General features: G+C 33.4%; 1 protein-coding gene across 10 annotated transcripts; it reads left to right on the top strand.

Moving 5' to 3' along the window:
* The first annotated feature begins 42 nt into the window (after nt 1–42).
* On the top strand, nt 43–16912 carry LOC106057281 (ADAM 17-like protease). Of its 10 annotated transcripts, none has more exons than XM_056014175.1 (12): nt 43–182; nt 1219–1288; nt 3713–3727; nt 5924–6062; nt 6622–6723; nt 7532–7600; nt 8526–8608; nt 9698–9804; nt 10439–10520; nt 11516–11604; nt 12766–12846; nt 13697–16912. In XM_056014175.1, the coding sequence occupies exons 1-12, from the start codon at nt 141–143 to the stop codon at nt 13925–13927; spliced, it is 1110 nt and encodes a 369-aa protein (XP_055870150.1). In that variant the 5' UTR covers nt 43–140; the 3' UTR covers nt 13928–16912. The 10 variants fall into 10 exon arrangements, with proteins under 10 accessions (XP_055870150.1, XP_055870149.1, XP_055870151.1 ...); XM_056014174.1 differs by having other exon boundaries at nt 3713–3733; XM_056014181.1 differs by lacking the exon at nt 3713–3727 and adding an exon at nt 4256–4271 and having other exon boundaries at nt 56–192.
* The last annotated feature ends 906 nt before the right edge of the window (nt 16913–17818 follow it).

Genomic DNA, 17818 nt, shown 5'->3' with positions numbered 1-17818 from the left:
TACATGTATTTCAAGTACTTTTTTTAAAAATCTTTTTAACATTTTCTTTGAAAATGTTCATTTGATAAGGTCACAGTTGGGGAGCAGAACATGATGCAGATACCAGAGAGTGTGCTCCCCTCAACAAAGGCAGATATCTTATGTTTATGTTTGCTACCAGTGGCTTTGAGGAGAACAATGATGTAGGTTGCAGTGAGTATATGTAGATCTTATAGACTAAATTGTAGACATTCTTTATTAGTTAATCCAGGGACTGGGTGTATTCTGGTAGACATTCTTTATTAGTTAATCCAGGGACTGGGTGTATTCTGGTAGACATTCTTTATTAGTTAATCCAGGGATTGGTTGTATTCTGGTAGACATTCTTTATTAATTAATCCAGGGATTGGGTGTATGCTGGTAGAAATTCTTTAGTAGTAAATCCAGGGACTGGGTGTATGCTGGTAGAAATTCTTTAGTAGTAAATCCAGGGACTGGGTGTATGCTGGTAGAAATTCTTTAGTAGTAAATCCAGGGACTGGGTGTATGCTGGTAGAAATTCTTTAGTAGTAAATCCAGGGACTGGGTGTATGCTGGTAGAAATTCTTTAGTAGTAAATCCAGGGACTGGGTGTATGCTGGTAGAAATTCTTTAGTAGTAAATCCAGGGACTGGGTGTATGCTGGTAGAAATTCTTTAGTAGTAAATCCAGGGACTGGGTGTATGCTGGTAGAAATTCTTTAGTAGTAAATCCAGGGACTGGGTGTATGCTGGTAGAAATTCTTTAGTAGTAAATCCAGGGATTGGGTGTACTTTGGTAAACATTCTATATTGGTTAATCCAGAGATTATTATTTTGGAAGGCTATTTTATGGGTGATGAGAACAAAACATCTAATTGCAAGGGTTCGCATATGTTTTGTTAGTTCCATACTAAAGTGAGTCTGGAAATGTCAGAACCCTCGCAAATGTTCATACTTTTGCCCTTTAATCATTTGATTTAATGGAGCATTGAAAACTTAAAACAACTAGAATTTACTAAGCATTCAAAGATTGTCAAAAATCTCATTTCTGATTTAAGTCATTGTAAATGTGAGGCATTAATAGAGAATAATTTACAAATTACTTTCATGATTTTACACATTCAATGTTACAGAGACAGTATAGCAGCAGTGATTTTATTTAATGTTTATGCTGTTATCTTTTGGGTTTGTTTTTAACCAGTAACATTTTCTTTGAAAGGACTTCTCACCCTGCAGTAAACGTTATGTGACCGAAGTGCTATTGGCCAATGCTGGATCTTGTTTTAAAGGTAAAATCTGTTACCTAAGAATATACTAAAGGCTTACCAATTTTATTTGGTAGAAGTTTTTCCCTCCCCCAAGATGTGCTACAAGTAATCATAGTTTAAGTGCTATAGATTGACATTTCAAATTCAAACTTTGGTGTAATTGTTATTATTAATTTTAAAACAAAAACTAGTGAAAAATCAAAGGCAAGTTTTAGTTTTAAATCCTGGACTATATATTTAAAAGAGGTAACCCTTGGCTTGAGCATAACTAAAACAAAATTTCATACTAAAATGACATCAAAGTTTATATTAAACACACTTATTGATACATTTTAAAAAATCCATAGAATCAGCAGCAGGTGAGAATCTTATAAGTGTAACATAATAGCCTGAGTGTAATCTAGTTAACAATTTTTAACTAACAGCTCATTGAAGACATTATATATACCAAGATACTAGGCTTAAAAAAAAAAAAAAAACAACTAACAAAAACATCCAAAAATAATTTTTAAAGAAGACTGTTTTCCTTAGTCTTTTAGTTAGAAGTGTTTATTTTTCTGTTTGTTTCTTTCTGTGGTTTTTCCCCAAAACATGTTAGCTAGAAATTAGTTGGTCACTAGTTAGTAGTAGTTAGCATTACATACATAAAAAAACTTATAAAATTAGTTTATAAAATATAATATAATGCTGTTCTAAAGTTGGCTTTTTTGTTTGAATAACACAATGTAGATTTATTTAACACAAATTTACAAAATCAATAAATTTAGTCACAAAGTTTTATTGATAGATGAACCAATCAATAGATGTGTTATTATCTAACACACACAAAAAATATCTTAAGTTCTATAAATAAATCAGATACATAGTTGGCCTGCTTATTCTGCTTTCTAAATACAAAATTGTGTGTTCAAATATGTCCAACCATTGAGAATACAAAATAAGGATTTTTCTTTCTTTACCCAATAGCTCCTACCGCACTACAGAGCATCTTTTACGCTTAACTCCTACAGAAGGATAATGCGTTGGGACGCTAGCAACAGTTGTTTTTTAAACTTTCCAATAGGAAGATCTCATCATGTCTTGTTTAGAACGAGAACTAGAGCGTCATGACTGGTTTTAGTGCATGATAAGGATTTTTGAAACCAAAAAATAGGAGCTCTTGGGTTAATAAACTTTAAACCATTTTAATAATATGTGTGGCTGGGTGGCTTAGCTACCTGTAAAGAGAGCTAGTGTTCAAATCCTAACTCGAGCTAAGTTGCATTTGATGAGCTGCCTAAACCAGAAACTCCCTCCTCCAACAGGTCCACAAAAGAGATTTTACTAGATCACAATGAGCCTGCCATAGCTTGAAAGTTATATAAAAGTAATTTTTTTTTTAAAATTCTTATTAGCCTTTTTCTTTTCTTTGAAACTTTCCACTAAGATAGAAATAGACTAAAAGGAAATGGATAATGATATGGAAATGAGTTCATTCATAATTCTGTCCTGACAAAGGTCTTTCCTTTGCACGAAAGATTTCTCAGCACTCTGGGTAAGAGGTTTTGGTTCTTTTATTGACATATTTCTATTCTCCACCATGTCTTTATACCTCAGCTTCATGAAGTCTCAGCCGACAACATGAAAAAGAAGACTTACAAGTCTTTTTTTTTTCTGTTCGAGTGTTTTTGTACTGGAAACCTTAAATCAATTTGTCTGTTTTTTTAGACATCCCTGTTGACATCTGGTATAGCTCATTGGATCAGGTTTTTGAAATTGATCTATTTTTGCATTGTTCATGCCCAGTTTACATGTTGTGTTAGTTTTAGTTCACTGAAATTATTGTTATGTATTTTTGTGTTAATGTTTTTACTTGTCTTGTCTTTAGAGGCAAAAATAGGTCATTAAACTTAATGTTTTAGCTGTTTCTCTTTAATGGTGGACGTAAACTTGAGCTATCTATAACTGAGAAGACAAAGGGCTACAGGATCTTATATTTGCCTTAAGTTTGAAATACAAACTAGACATAGTAATCTAGTAGTCACATGTTATTGAATGAAAGATAGAGTGCAGGCATTACAAAAAAACTTGTTTTACAAAATATATACAATAGTTTGTTTTTTCTTTTGTTGTTTGTGCAAGTTTTGTTTTGTATTCCAAATGAGGCTAGTCTCAAAACTTTGACATAAAGTTCCTTCATGTGTTCATTACATTATTGTTCTTAAGGGGAAAAAAAAAAGTAGCCAAGGTAACAGTCAATATTGGTTTTCAAATTTGAAACATTGTATTTACGTTAAGAAAAAAAAAAAGTTAAAATGTCTTGGTTAAGTTAGCATTTGAGCTTTGTGTCACTTGTCCTTGGCCATGTATGGAAATCAATTTAATTTTGTGTACTTATTATTATTGTCACACCATCCACTCCTTTCATTTTGTTTTCAAAATGTATGTCTTTGCTGTTTGAAACAGAGAATGAACAGGAAGGTATTTGTAAGTCTAGCAGCATTTTTGAACCCTCACTCTAATTCCCCACTTGATTTACTCTATACAGCTCTCTCTAACAATCTCTCAATTTGTATCTGTTGACAGCTCTTTTGGGTGGGGCTTTTTGACATGTCAGAGTATTTACAACAATTTTGTAATTTTTAAGCATTAAAAAATAAAAAAAGAGATTAAGCCATTTAACAATATTTTTCTCCGAATGCAATCATGTACAAAACCCTAATGATAAAGAGCTGTCCAGATTAAGTAGTTTTGATCTAGACTTGTGAATCTTATTAACATCTTCTCACTAATAATATTAATCATTAAGTTGTTCTTCATTGTATTAGATGTTTGCTTATTATTCCATTTGCAAGCAAAATATTTTTCTTTTTTTTTTTCTTTTTTACTATTATTATAATTATTTTCTGTTGTAAATATGGCTTACCTCAGTTGACAAACTAAAATAGAGCTTGCAATAGCATTGTATAATTATTTGTGTTTTTCTGTTGTAAATATGGCTTACCTCAGTTGACAAACTAAAATAGTAAGTATAGTTTTAAGTGTTTTCAAAAGTGTAATTGTGCTGCAAAACAAATTGTACAAAATTCTCAAAGCTGGAGGCATGCCAACTTTTTATATGCCAAAAAAATTTACTGCTATTGTGTTAATGTTCTTCTATCTTTAAACTTCTGTTAAATTACATGCTAATATATTCTGGCTCATGCAGAGCTTAAAATGATTTTTTCTGATTTCTAAACCTGATTAGGACACAAAACTGCTGTTCAAACTTGCTGGCTTAAACTATTTTTCTTACACAAATACTTCTTCAAAACTGATTTTTATGTTGTCACAATTTTTATGTTTACATGTTGAATGCATTTGATCAGTTTATCACCTTGTTTCAAAGATGTTTGTAGCCAATTCATATTTCATTTGATGTTGTTAAATGCTGGCCTTGTATTGCTATTAACTGTGAGCTTTTTAAAAAAAACAAAAACTGGAATGATTAGAGCACTTTCCTGTTCTACAAAAGACCCATTCTAAATGTGACTTCTGTGTAAGGCTGAATTTGTTTCTTTTTCTTTGCTTGAGTGCCATGCTCTGCACATGTGCCATAGTGCAATGATAGGTTTAGCTCAAAAATAAATATATAACATTAATTAACTTTTCTGTAGGCTTTTAGCAAGGTGATGTAGTCAAAAGCTAAAACTGACAGTCAGTTGCTACATCTAAGGCTTAATAAAAATTAGTAAATAACCATAATTTTTCTTTCTTTGTTAAAGTTATACAATCAAATCTAGCCAAATCCCAAAGTTCCAAAACAAATCTAATTATACAATTGAATCTAGTTTATCAGGCCAGCCTGTTATTAGGACCAAAACGATCAAGTCACAATGAGGTCCGATTAAAAGGATTCTTTTGTAATTTTTTTGTTAAGCATAACCAAGAAAAGTAATTTCAATATGCATTCCTGCTGTTAATCTACTTGCCACTTTGGCTTACGTAGGCTGACTTCCTTCTTGCCATTGTATGTGATTCTGCTAGTTAGAAATTACATTTAGTGCACAGCATGCCTATTATAACTGCACTAATTAATAATTAAGTACATACATTTAATATAAGACTTTTTGTCAACAATTCCTGAAGACAGATCACCTTTTAGTTGCAAACTTCATCATGGTTTTATATAATGCAGAGTGATCAATCTATATTTAAACTGTTAAACTAAATATTACATAATTATATCTTGTGATAGTTTAAATAAAGATGTAAAATGAATGAGTGAATGTAGTTTCTTTGTTGACATTATTAAGAAAGGCTATTTCCTTAAGTTGCTTTAGTTATTGAAGAATACTTTAGTTTTGTGGCCTAAAGTTCTTTGAAAGCAAATAAGGTTTAATTCAGTCAGCATAGTAATCAACTTTCAATTTTTCCCCCTCCTGATGCTAGATACCAATTATAGCTGGGTATAGTCAGAAACCTTTAAAGTCATGGATTCTAAGTTAAGCCATCAAGTATTGCATCATAAATGAAAGCTAATAATGGAAACTTTTTATGAAACAGCTGGTAACTTGTTCCCCACAGGGGCAGTACTTTATTTAAGTCTGTTTCTGTTATTGATTTTCAAACAACTACATTTTCTACCCTCAATTTAAACATGTGTAATAATACTTCTTTTAATTTGGACAATGGTAGGGTTGGAGCCAAAAGTACCAATGTGTGGCAACGGTGTCATTGACAAAGGTGAAATGTGTGACAGTGGTGGCTTTGGCATCAGTGGAATGGACCCTTGCTGTGACAGCCAGTGCAGGCTTCAAGAGAATGCTACTTGCAGGTAGGTACAAGACTATCATGATCAAATAATCAAGAAAAGTTAAGTCTAAAATTGAAGCTCTTTTTTTTTGTTTTGCTTGTTTTTCTTTTAAATGAATCACATTTTTTAAGAAAGAGCAGGAGTTATTCCTCTTTTTAAAACATCCCTGAACATATATATGCTATCAAAATATATTGAAGTGATGAAGTTGAAGGCATTTTGAATCCAAAGAGCTCTTATTTTTCTTTAACATTTTTAGATTGTAACTAGTTTAAAAAACAAACTACAACTATCATTTGGCTTTGAAGAGCTGAATGTTTTCAAAAATGGATTTTCTACCTTATGTATCATAACTTTTTGTTCGTTTAAATTTTTTTAACAGCTTTAAAATAGTTGTAATGATTGTAAAGGTAACAAAGACCTGAAGTACACTTTAACTCTTGTCATTTGGAACACATATATTTATGGTCAAGTGTGTTGCTGGAGTTTAAAGGTTTATTGTTAAATTTGTACAAAATGTCACTTAAGTTCTTTAAAATCAAATGTTTGTTTTTAAATAACTTTTATTTTCTCTGAACAGTCCAGTCAACTCAGAGTGTTGCAAAAACTGCACTATGGCTCCCCGTGGCATGGTGTGTCGTGGTGCCAGTAAGGAACAGTGCCTACAGAGTGCCATATGCTCGTATCCTTTGCTTGCTTTTTGTCTTTAAAAAAAATAACACTACAAAAATTATAAAAGCCTAAGTTCATTCTAAAACCACATTCTATATACTGTACTATCTCCCTGGTCATGGCCACATTTTTATATGCTTGTGAGTCTTTGACGCTGACTGTAGAGCTAGAGAGGAGAATCCTAGCAATGGAATTGAGATGCTATAGAAGGATCTTAGTATCACATTCAAAGACCGCATCACAAACCAAGAGATTAGAGACGGGGTTACTGCAGCGATTGGACTTCATGATGACCTGCTAACTATCGTAAAAAAAAACGCAAGCTTAAAATCTATGGCCATATTACAAGATCTTTGGGGCTCGCAAAGACCTTCCTTCAGGGAACAGTACAAGGAAAAAGAAAAATAGGCAGACAGAGAAAGCGATGGGAGAACAACATAAAAAAATGGATGGTCCTGCCATTGAAAGAGGTTCTAACTAAGGCAAAAGATAGAGTGAATGGAGAAAGATGGTCAACGAGTCTTGCAGGGTGCCTCAACGGTCCAATAGACTAAGGAATAGGTAAAGGTAAAAAATCTCTGTTCGGGTATATGTTCTTTTACTGTACATCTCCATTTGGGAGAGGTTTGTGTGGGGAGCCAGTAACTTGATCACAAAATTTTTAACCGCCCCAATTGTCTTAGTATGTTTGCTGCTGCAATCTTGAGATTCAGAGATGAATCTGCTGTCATTGCCACTTGCTTCTGCCTGAAACTGTCCCTGCACATATAAAGATTTGTTAAGAATATACTTTTATTTTCCCTTAATTATTTCTGTAGAGGTTTCAGTTTTGATTGTCCTGCTTCAACACCTATGCCAGATACACCCGAGGTGAAATGCATTGATGAGTAAGTCAAGATTCATTTGTGTCAGGTCTTTTTGTATTGAATGTTGTATAACCATGGGCCAAAGAAACAGATGGACTCAACTTCATCTGCCATATAGATCGCAAGGTCTGATAGGGGAACATTATGTTAAGTTAAAAGGATCACTGTAAAAATAAATAAAGGAATGCGTACTAATACTCAAAACCAATTTGGCAAAAGAAAAACAAAAAAACCCAGCTTTCTTACTTGTAATTGTTATGCATTTTAATTGGAACTTATCTGCACTTCTTGTTCCTGTTACATTTCTTTGGTCTTTTTGGTTTTATACATTTTGAACATGTCTTCAGAAATAAAAATTGTCTGGTATGTCCTTGCTGAAACCTGCATTAGAACGGCAGTGTCAGGATTTGAACTCAGGACATTCTTGATGGCAGTCTGAAGCTCTTACCACATGACCAGGCAGCCACCCTATTTGTCTTTATACATGAATTGAGACTTTTTAACCTAGTAATCCTAGATATTCTGTCTTGTGTTTTTCTATGGCAAAACCTTTTAACAAGAATAAATGGTAAGGTGATGGCTTGAATGAAGAGCATTTACCAAAACTCAACCAAATTTTGTAGCTTTGAGCTGTATAGGCTTTAAGCATTTTAACGGTTTTAGACAAAAGTTGATTTAGTTACTGAAAAAAAAAATGCAGGTTTAGAGTTTTTGAATTAAATGTTTACTCAAACTTTAAAAAAAAAAGTTCAGGCTTCTTGAAAAAAATATTTATCAGTTATAGGAACCAAGTAAGGTGGAGGGGGGGGGGATATCTGCAATTTACACTTGTACATATTTCTTCTTTCATTGGTGTTTGATAGACGCCAGTGTCATGAAAATATATTTGAGGTACAAGCTTCTTTGTGCTCAATAACAGACACTTTTTTTTTAATACCATCCACAGAGGTGTTTGTAAAGGTGGCAGGTGTCAGAGTTACTGTCAAAGACACCTGGCTGATTCAGTACCATGCATATGCACCACACCTGGTGAGTTACAATGTAGTTTTTTTTTTTTGTATTGGTACTTTTTAGTGTCTTTTTTTTTCTATTTTGTTTCTATTAAAAGCCTAAAAATGTCATAATCACTTTTTTTAAAAATCAAAGTAAGGAAATGAGAACCTTTTTTTTTTTAATGTGTGTGAAATGAAGTAGATCTTGTCATGTTTTCCTGTTTGTTTTTGTTTCTTTGCTTTCACCTCCTCACTACCATACAGCAAGTCAGTAAAATTCTCAAGATTCATTGACAAGCAACTAACAGCAACTGATTTTATAAAAAAACTACAAGCCTTCATGTAGATCTTAGGTTCTAACACATCACTCATTCAATTCTAAACAGCCATATACTCTAACCAACCATGCAATCACCAACTCTATTAATTCAGCTATTTAGTTTGTCATGAATTATCCCTCCAACTGGTCTCTAAGATCACACAGTAGGCCTATAAACACATTGTTAAGATATGGGATTGAACTAAAGAAAATAACTCACTGTTTCATAGATCGCTGATATCTCTCTTATTGCAGAAGCACAATCCAACTATGATCAATCAATATCCCAGGTAAAAAGAAATAATGTCACAATCTCCAAATCCCAATTCACTAACACAAATTAAATAAAACAATCCTCAATCTTCAGTCGAAAAATCCAAAATCATAACTTAACACATTTACACACTAGCTCAGGTCATTTACCTCTATCAGCATAAACAAAAATCACTCAACTTCGTACGTGGAAAAAATGGTTTGTCAGGGGGAAACAGGGTTACAGATATATATATTTCTGATCAATGCTGTTATGGATGTAATGAGCAACATTTTTTAAGGTTTTCTGAAATGTCTTTTTGAGTATATAATATTGTTCCTCTTACAGGCGATTACTTATTTTATCTCTAGTTTTACTTTTTAAATGTTTTCCCATGATAGTTTTGTTATTTTAATCTTTTCTATGAATAGCATATTTGTGAGCCAGATTTTTTTTTTCTTTGCTATCTCTATTTGATTTCTCTTCAGCTTGTGTTTTTTATTCCTAACTATTTTTATGACATTGTTGTGTGAATTCCTGCCTTCCAATGACAGGGGAAGAATGTTTACGATGCTGTCAAGAGCAGGACCAGGTGTGTCAGAAAATCAATGCCTCTCATTTCTTGACAGATGGCAGGCCTTGTTCCTATGGTTACTGTAAGGTAATAGACTATAGAGACAGTGTCTGTTCTAGATTGGAATAGTAGGACAACTTAACATTAATATGATGGTCGGGGGCAATGGGTACCAGATTACTAGAGCTTGTTAGCTTTCTTGCTTAATGTCCAAACTCGGGGAGGCAAGCAGGAGAAGCTTCTCATTACTACGAAGCAACAGAAACTGAAAAACGTACATACAGAGGTGTAGTTATGGGGAGGGGCATGATGCCTCGGGTGCCACAGGCAGAAAGACAGCAAAAAATAAAATTATTGTAGATATTTTAGTTAAGTAATACATTGTAAGATTATTTAATAAGGCTTGTCTTCAATTCCAAAGATTACTGAGGAATGCTGTATTTCTAAAGGCTACTTTTTATTTATAAGCCTATATTTCTTTTCTTTTACTATATTTCTATAGTAATACATACTAATGTGGAATACTTGTGACAAGAAATATCAAAGAACTTTGCATGCAATCACTAGAAATATTTTGGGATCGTCAAGGCTTAAATAATGATGATAGTCATGATACTAACATGTAGATTTACAGATTAATGTATTAATTTGCTATGTTATTATATAATGTTGAACTCAGTTATAAACATAAGCTTATAAAATATGTGTGTCAATTCTTTAGGCTGGAGTGTGTATCGGCGTAAGGGCCAACATGGTACAAAGATTATTTGCATTCATTGAAAAGTTGACTCCTAATACTTTAGGTAAGTGGGAATATTTTCTTCTTCTAGCCAGCTTTTTGCTGCTGAGCTGTAAGCTCTTTTTCAGTAGTGGGAATACCAAAATAAGTTAGTAAATTATTTTTGTGGCATTTATTTAGACAAGCTCAGGCAATGTACTGGAAACTACTGTTGTTTAATTCTATATAGGTTATTATAATATTAAAGGCAATGTCTTTGATTCTGAGGATTGGGGATGGGTGCTATGCAAACCCAGTAATTAGGTTACAAAGACCATATTTTAGTCTCCATTTCTGTTAACTACATTGGTTAAAAGTTAAAGTAAAGTTTCCCTTTCAGACCTTGTGGTCTATAGGGCAGATGATGCAAAGGTCATCTGTTTATGTGGCCTATGGTTAAAGAGGGTGTCATGTGGCCAGCACAACGACCAACTGCCTTTACTTTCCCCAACTAATGTCAGGTACCCATTGGAGCTTGATGGACTCAGAGGCGCCCAAAGATCCGGAAATTAAAAATCCCAGTCTCCACCAGATTCGGACCCCGGTTCGGAAGGCAAGCGCTTTGCCGCTCAGCCACCGCACCTCTAACTACATTGGTTCGGACTACCGTATTCTTCTTTACTTCTTCGTTCTCATTTTTCATGTTGTTCAGATCAGTAATCCTTTATCTGAGATTAACCACCTTTCCAGACAAGACAATTCTTTGTATATTTGGGGGAGCTACCATCCTGTACCAAGTGTGTCCCCGGGTGGCAGAAAGAGAGAAATATATACAGTGTGGGTATATGTTAGATGTAGTTCTACTGTATATACATTGTGGGTATATGTGAGATGTAGTTCTACTTTATACAAAGTGTGGGATTGCATGCACTTGTGGCTGGAAGGACTACAAGATGACATTCTCAGTATTTGTATAGAATAAAATAATTACAAGGACCACAAGAACAACTGTAATTTAAAATACCTTTACTTTTTTTAAATGACTAATTATTGATATAAAAAATGTATACTTTATTCCAGTGGCATTTATGAAAAGTAACATCGTTGGTACCATCATAGTCTTCTCTTTGGTCATTTGGGTGCCAGCAAGTTGGACAGTTTCCTGCCTGGTAAGTTATAGTCACTGCTGGCTTGGTAAGTTATAGACATTTTCTGCTGGCCTGGTAAGTTATAGACCTTGTCTGCTAGCTTGGTAAGTTATAGTCACTGCTGGCCTGGTAAGTTATAGACCTTGTCTGCTGGCCTGGTAAGTTATAGACCTTGTCTGCTGGCCTGGTAAGTTATAGACCTTGTCTGCTGGCCTGGTAAGTTATTGGAGATTTTCATACATGTCAGAAAAACTAGCTTTTGGTGTATTCGGTGTACATAATAAAGAAAGTGTATATAAGCTATATTTTTGTAAAAGGTTTATTATAAATTGTGTGCACTTCTTAGCTCAGCAGAAACAAAAAAATGTCTAAGCTCTTCCATTTATAGCACAAAATAATTTCGCTATGGAGGCAGCATGAGACTTTCACTGTATGATTTGAAACATATTTTAAAACAAACAAATGGGCAGCTAGCTAGCTGTATTACATAAGAATCATAAGTTTTTGTTATGCTACTATTAATGCTATAAAAAAATTGTGATCAGAATGTGCTGGATCTTATTCCTGAGTTCAAACACAGATCCTTCCTATTGTGTAACATCGGAGATCTATCTAGATGTAAATCTTCTAAAGGCCTAGCATTAGTCTTATATCCTGTCTCCTATCCACAACACTTAATCACTAAGGCAGTCTCTATGGCATGTCTATATGTCACGTCATGCATACATGTGCTGGTGTTGTGCAGTATTCTATTTAGAATGTTTTAGTTCAACTAATTTATAAATTCCACTCTTGTAAAATAATTGAGATGTTTAAACAATGAGATTGAACTATACCTTAAATTTAAAAAAAAAGATTATTCCATAATGTCATGATACAATTACATAATAAAACAATTGACAGAATATAACATTAATCTTGCTATGTTTCTTTAGTTTATAGTGCCTTAGTTTATAGTTCCTTAGTTTATAATTCCTTTGTTTATAACTTTTTAGTTTATAGCTCCTTAGTTTATAATTCCTTAGTTTAAGTTTATAGTTCCTTAGTTTATAGTTCCTTTGTTTATAACTTTTTAGTTTATAGCTCCTTAGTTTATAATTCCTTAGTTTAAGTTTATAGTTTCTTAGTTTATAGTTCCTTAGTTTATAGTGCCTTAGTTGATAGTGTACCTTTTATCACTAGGACAAAAAGAGAGGGAAACTCAACAGAAAGTACCAAGACCAGTGGGTTAGCAGTGAGACTCTTCTCAATCGGTCTTTCCAGGTTAGTACTAAATACTACTAACAAATGATGGAGATGCTTACCATGATGTAGCGTGCCGAATAGGAAAGGCAGGGAGCATTTTCCAAAGGCTGCAGCCTATTTGGACTAGCCAAGCCATTGGACTCGAGACAAAAATACACCTTCTGCTACATATGCATGTGAGACGTGGAAGTCATCTGTCAAAATTGAGAAAAGACTAAATGTGGCTCAACAGAGATGGCTGAGACGGATTTTGGGAGTCAGTTACACAGACCGGATCTCAAACAAGGAAATCCTTTGCCGAACTGGGAGTCGAACACTTAGTGAGGTTGTGACTGAGCGTCGCATGAGGTTTGCGGGACATGTTCTACGTCAAAATGAATTACGCACACCAAGAGTTGCGATAACATGGAAGCCAAAACGAGGAAAGCGCAAACAGGGACGTCCTCGTATTACCTGGCGACACACCTTCATGGAGGACCTCAGAACAGTGGACACCAGATGGGAAGAGGCTTCAGACATTGCCAGTGACAGATCATTATGGAGACAGCTTGCTGCCCAATGCGCCGAACGGCGCGGAGGACCTAAGTCTAAGTCTAAGACTACATCAAAACATCAAAATTTAATTGAATTAAGCAAAACTGGGATAGATTTGATTTTGAAACAATTCCATGCTTAATCTTGTTTATTTTTTAAATAATTATTTATTTAAAAAATTATAATTTGGTCATTTAACTCTTAGATGTCTAAACTTAAAGTAAATCTGTTGATTAATTCTTGAAATAACACCTCCATTTTTCCATGCCTTTTTTTCCTTTCTTTTGTAACCAATGATTTCTTAAGCATTGTGTTGTTGTTGTTTTTTCAACAGAGCAGTGTTTTTGCAAACAGTGTTGACAACTACAAGGTGAAAGACACTGGACCATGGCCAACTTATCATGGGGCCTCATCTAATGTGTACCTTCCTCCAAGCCCCGATGAGAAGAAGAACAAGCTACCACCCTTGATCATGCCACCAGAAAAGTATTTTGAAACAACATTTAAATTTAACGATCATTCTGGTTGCCCAAACGAATCAGTTGTGTGGGAGACTGTGATGTGATTCTCTTTACTGAATGACTAACCCAGTGCTTGTTGAATCAGTCAGCATTTGTCTAAAATGGACTAAATATTAGCATAATACAGAAAACAATAGTGCATAAGCTTATTTAAAATAATGAAAATTTGTAAAAATAGGTATTGACAAAGTGTTTCAGTAGATACTATTTTTCTGTCATTACTTGGATTACACAAAAATTCTTCTAAGTGTATAACATAAGTTGTTGCTATGTTCCAAACTTTTAGGAGATAATAATCAACAAAAAAAAAAATACCTTTTTTTTTTTAGAAGAACCTCTTCTTGAAATATCCCATGATGCTTTTGTACTGATCATTAATCACATTCATTTTGTAAGTCCACTGATCCTTGAGCCACTATTCATCTACCCCTGCGGTGTCAACGCTGAGCCCCTCGAGGGAGTCACTTGTATTTCTATAATGTTTTCATTTTCACAGAAGTTGTTATTATTAGAAAAATAACGGTGGCTAAACCAAAGCTTGACTTTATGCCTTTCTCCACTAATGCATATTATCCACAGACATGTATTGAATGGTGCATCAAATACTGCACGTGTTTTGTATTTGTATAAGCTAAGAGTTCAGCCAGTTTTTAAATTAACAAGCTACTGTTCTCCATATTTATGCGCACATTATACTTGTTCTATTTTAACTTTCGCATGTTTTTGTTTTAAGTTGTACCAAAGAGCATTCATTACAATTTGACTTCCACTTTCTTTATGAGCTAGGAAATGAATGAACATATGCTTGATTGCCAGTATTGTCTGTTTCTATGTAAAAGATGTCTATCTATACCCAGTTGTGTGTGTAAACAGTTGTTATTAACACTTTCTGTGCATGATTAGTCTCTATAGATATCCATTGTCTGAAATCATTACCACAATACTTGTTGTGTGTTCATGTTTCAAACTAAAAAGTACTTAGTTTCAGCATAGTAAAAATGCCCTATTGAAAAATGTGCATGTTATTGTAAGTAGCTTAGAATAGCTAGTGAGTGTATTAGCTTTTTTGTTGTAAATGCTGTTTATGTCTTTATGTGGTAGAGATGGACATGTTGAAGTTGTATCCAAACTTACAAATTACAAGGCTTATAAACAGTTAATAGGTAATTTTTTAAAAGATGTGTTTAAAAAAGTCATTTTTCATTATGTAATTAAACCTCTAGTCTAGTCAATCATTGTACCTGATTTATCAAGCAATTTAGTGTTAATAATTCTAAGCAGTACTCATCCAACATTACAATTCAGTTAGCTATTTACACAAATTATTTTAATAGAAAGACCAATGTATTATAAGGTATAGCAAACTAGTTAAATACTTTTTAGATGTCAGAATCTACCAGTAGGTAATTTCCAATTAGGATCAACAAAGCAGTCTCTTAAAGTTAATGCCTTGTCTTTTTATGACACCAAAGTTTTTGTTTACTTTTTTTTGAATGAAGATGTTCATTAGTGCTTAATATATTGTCAAACTAAATTGCAATGTTTCTACTCTGTTAAGTCTTTCAAGATGAACAAGAAGGTTTTTCAATGTCAATGTAAATATATGTTGCTGTTTTCTTTTTCAAAACTTTTTCTCATATTTCTTTGCTATATATATATATATATTTGTAGAATAATCAATAATACATTGTATAAGTTTGTGCTTTTTGTGATTTACTGTATAAATGAAAGACTCTATTTTATAATTTTTATGGCATATTTGTATATGAAGTACCTAGATGTAAACATTTTTAAATGTGACACAATTTGTGTGTACACAGAGATTGCATCCCTTTTCTAATTTCAGCCATTTACAAAGCTGCAGTAGTATTGAGCGGTCTTTTAATTAAGTGCTCAAAAACTTCATGAGAAATAGGTGAAAAAAAAGCTACACAACCAGCATTTAATCCCATTTAATACTGGCAGCCAAAAGGTTTAATAGACAGTGATTTGTATTTATTTTTAGTAATATTAGTAATATTTCTGCTTTTGTTTTGGGAGGTCGCAGCTCCTTAATCCAATGCCCGCTTCCTCGCTATCGAGAAAGTGCTTCTTATGGATGTGAAGATGGTAAGCAAGACTTTTTCCTCACTATTTGCAATGTACTTGATACTGTGGAAGCTCACTAAAGGTTATGGTACCTTTTCCTGTTCTGATGTCTGTTTCCTCTTTTTTACAAAGCTTATATCAACTCACTCTGTGTCTGTAAGTCTGGTAAAAAGTTTGCTCATGTTATTTCTCCCATACCCAATTTCAGATCAAGCTAAAATTTTGCACAATTATCTTTTACCTAAAAAAAAACCAAACAAGAATCAATAAAAAAAAATTAGTCACTTAGTTAATTAACAATTGGGAATTGATTATTTTATTTGATTTCAAACAAAGGAAAGAAATTGTACTGGACTGATGTGGTGGTATGTTGAATTAGTAATTAGTCCCATTTATACTTTGCTTTCATGTTTGAAACAAACAATAGATATCTATAAAACCTTCTATTTTCATTATCACTTCTCTGGTACAGTGTTAAATATGTTGGCTTAAGGCGGCTAGTGCCCTAGAGCTCAAATTCAAGTCGCTCTATTTTTTAAAAGCGATCACGCTACACCCATATACCCCTTTCTTTCTCTGCTCCCCCTCTTTCCCCACCTGGTCCAGACAAGTGATAGGGTCATAGCTTATTGAGAAAGCTAAAAGCATGAAATTGCGCTAAACAAAACAATTTTTTAAAATATTTCTAATCGCATAGATTTATTATTGCTAGTCTAGATCTATTACTAATTTAATTACATGACTGCCAAAACTAATTGATACAATTAGGCCTTATATAAGTTTGTGTTTTTTTTTAAGTATTTTTTTTATTTTCTTGCTGACAGTGTCATCATTATGTTGTGAAAAAAATGTTACCCTAAACACTATACACAACTTCAATGCTTGGGATTTCTTGTTACAACTTTGTTTCAATCAGAAAGCTTCAGGTAATTATGGTAATGAATTCTTTGTATATACTATTTCATGCTCAAGGGGCGCGGTGGCTGATTGGTGAAGTGCATGGCTACCGAACCTGGAATCCTGGGTTCGAATATCTGTGAAATCCAGGATTTTTAGAGCTATGAGTCTACCCAGCTCTAATGGGTACCTGACTTTAGTTGGGGAAAGTAAAGATCGTTGGTTGTGCTGGCCACATGACACCCTGCTTGTAAGCCATTGGCCAAAGACCATAACATCATCTGCCCTATAGATCACAAGGTCTGAAAGGTGAACTTTACTTTTATTTTTATTGTATCTGATCAATCCAGTGTGCAGCAGTTAAAAAATTGCTCTAGTGTAACAACGTTCTCTAGAGCATGATCCAGGGCCTTTAAGAAAGAATACCAAAAAATATTGTTTTATATTATGTGCCTTTAAATAGTGATATGATTTTGTATATTTTGTATAACTTTTTTTACAAAGCTTATATCAAGTCACTCTGTCTGTCTGTCTGTCTGGTACAAATTTTGAACACATTTCCCACTTTCCATTCTTGGATGAAGTTGAAACTTTGCACAATTATTCATGGATCAATCAAAAAATTAACCAATTAATTAATGTAACTCATTAATTTTGTTTAATTTAGAAAAGGGAAAATAAATCTTTCAGTATCTAGAGATATTGTAAATGTGCAGTTCCTTCCCTTATATAAGATTTTTTTTTTTTAAAGTATTTTTATATTTCGCTTTATTGTTTGTTTGTTTTTTCAATTTCATCTCTTGATCAAGACATAATATTCATCAAAATAATTGTACAAATTTTAAGATTGTGAAATATTGTACCAATATAAAATAATCTGCCTTTTTTTTTTTTAACTCTTATCTCTTGGGTTGAAATAAATGTAATGTGCCTACATAATATACGAGTTG

This window comes from Biomphalaria glabrata, chromosome 16 (genome assembly GCF_947242115.1).
Source record: "Biomphalaria glabrata chromosome 16, xgBioGlab47.1, whole genome shotgun sequence".
In the NCBI taxonomy this organism is placed as follows: domain Eukaryota; kingdom Metazoa; phylum Mollusca; class Gastropoda; family Planorbidae; genus Biomphalaria; species Biomphalaria glabrata.
This window is presented reverse-complemented; position numbering and strand designations above follow the sequence as displayed.

Excerpts from the sequence above, each read along its gene's own strand:
- LOC106057281 (XM_056014174.1), top strand. The coding sequence starts at position 141 with ATGTTTATGTTTGCTACCAGTGGCTTTGAGGAGAACAATGAT. Across the intron at positions 3,734-5,923 it reads GAATGAACAGGAAGGTATTT|GGTTGGAGCCAAAAGTACCA; the intron begins GTAAGTCTAGCA and ends GGACAATGGTAG. Across the intron at positions 7,601-8,525 it reads GAGGTGAAATGCATTGATGA|AGGTGTTTGTAAAGGTGGCA; the intron begins GTAAGTCAAGAT and ends TACCATCCACAG.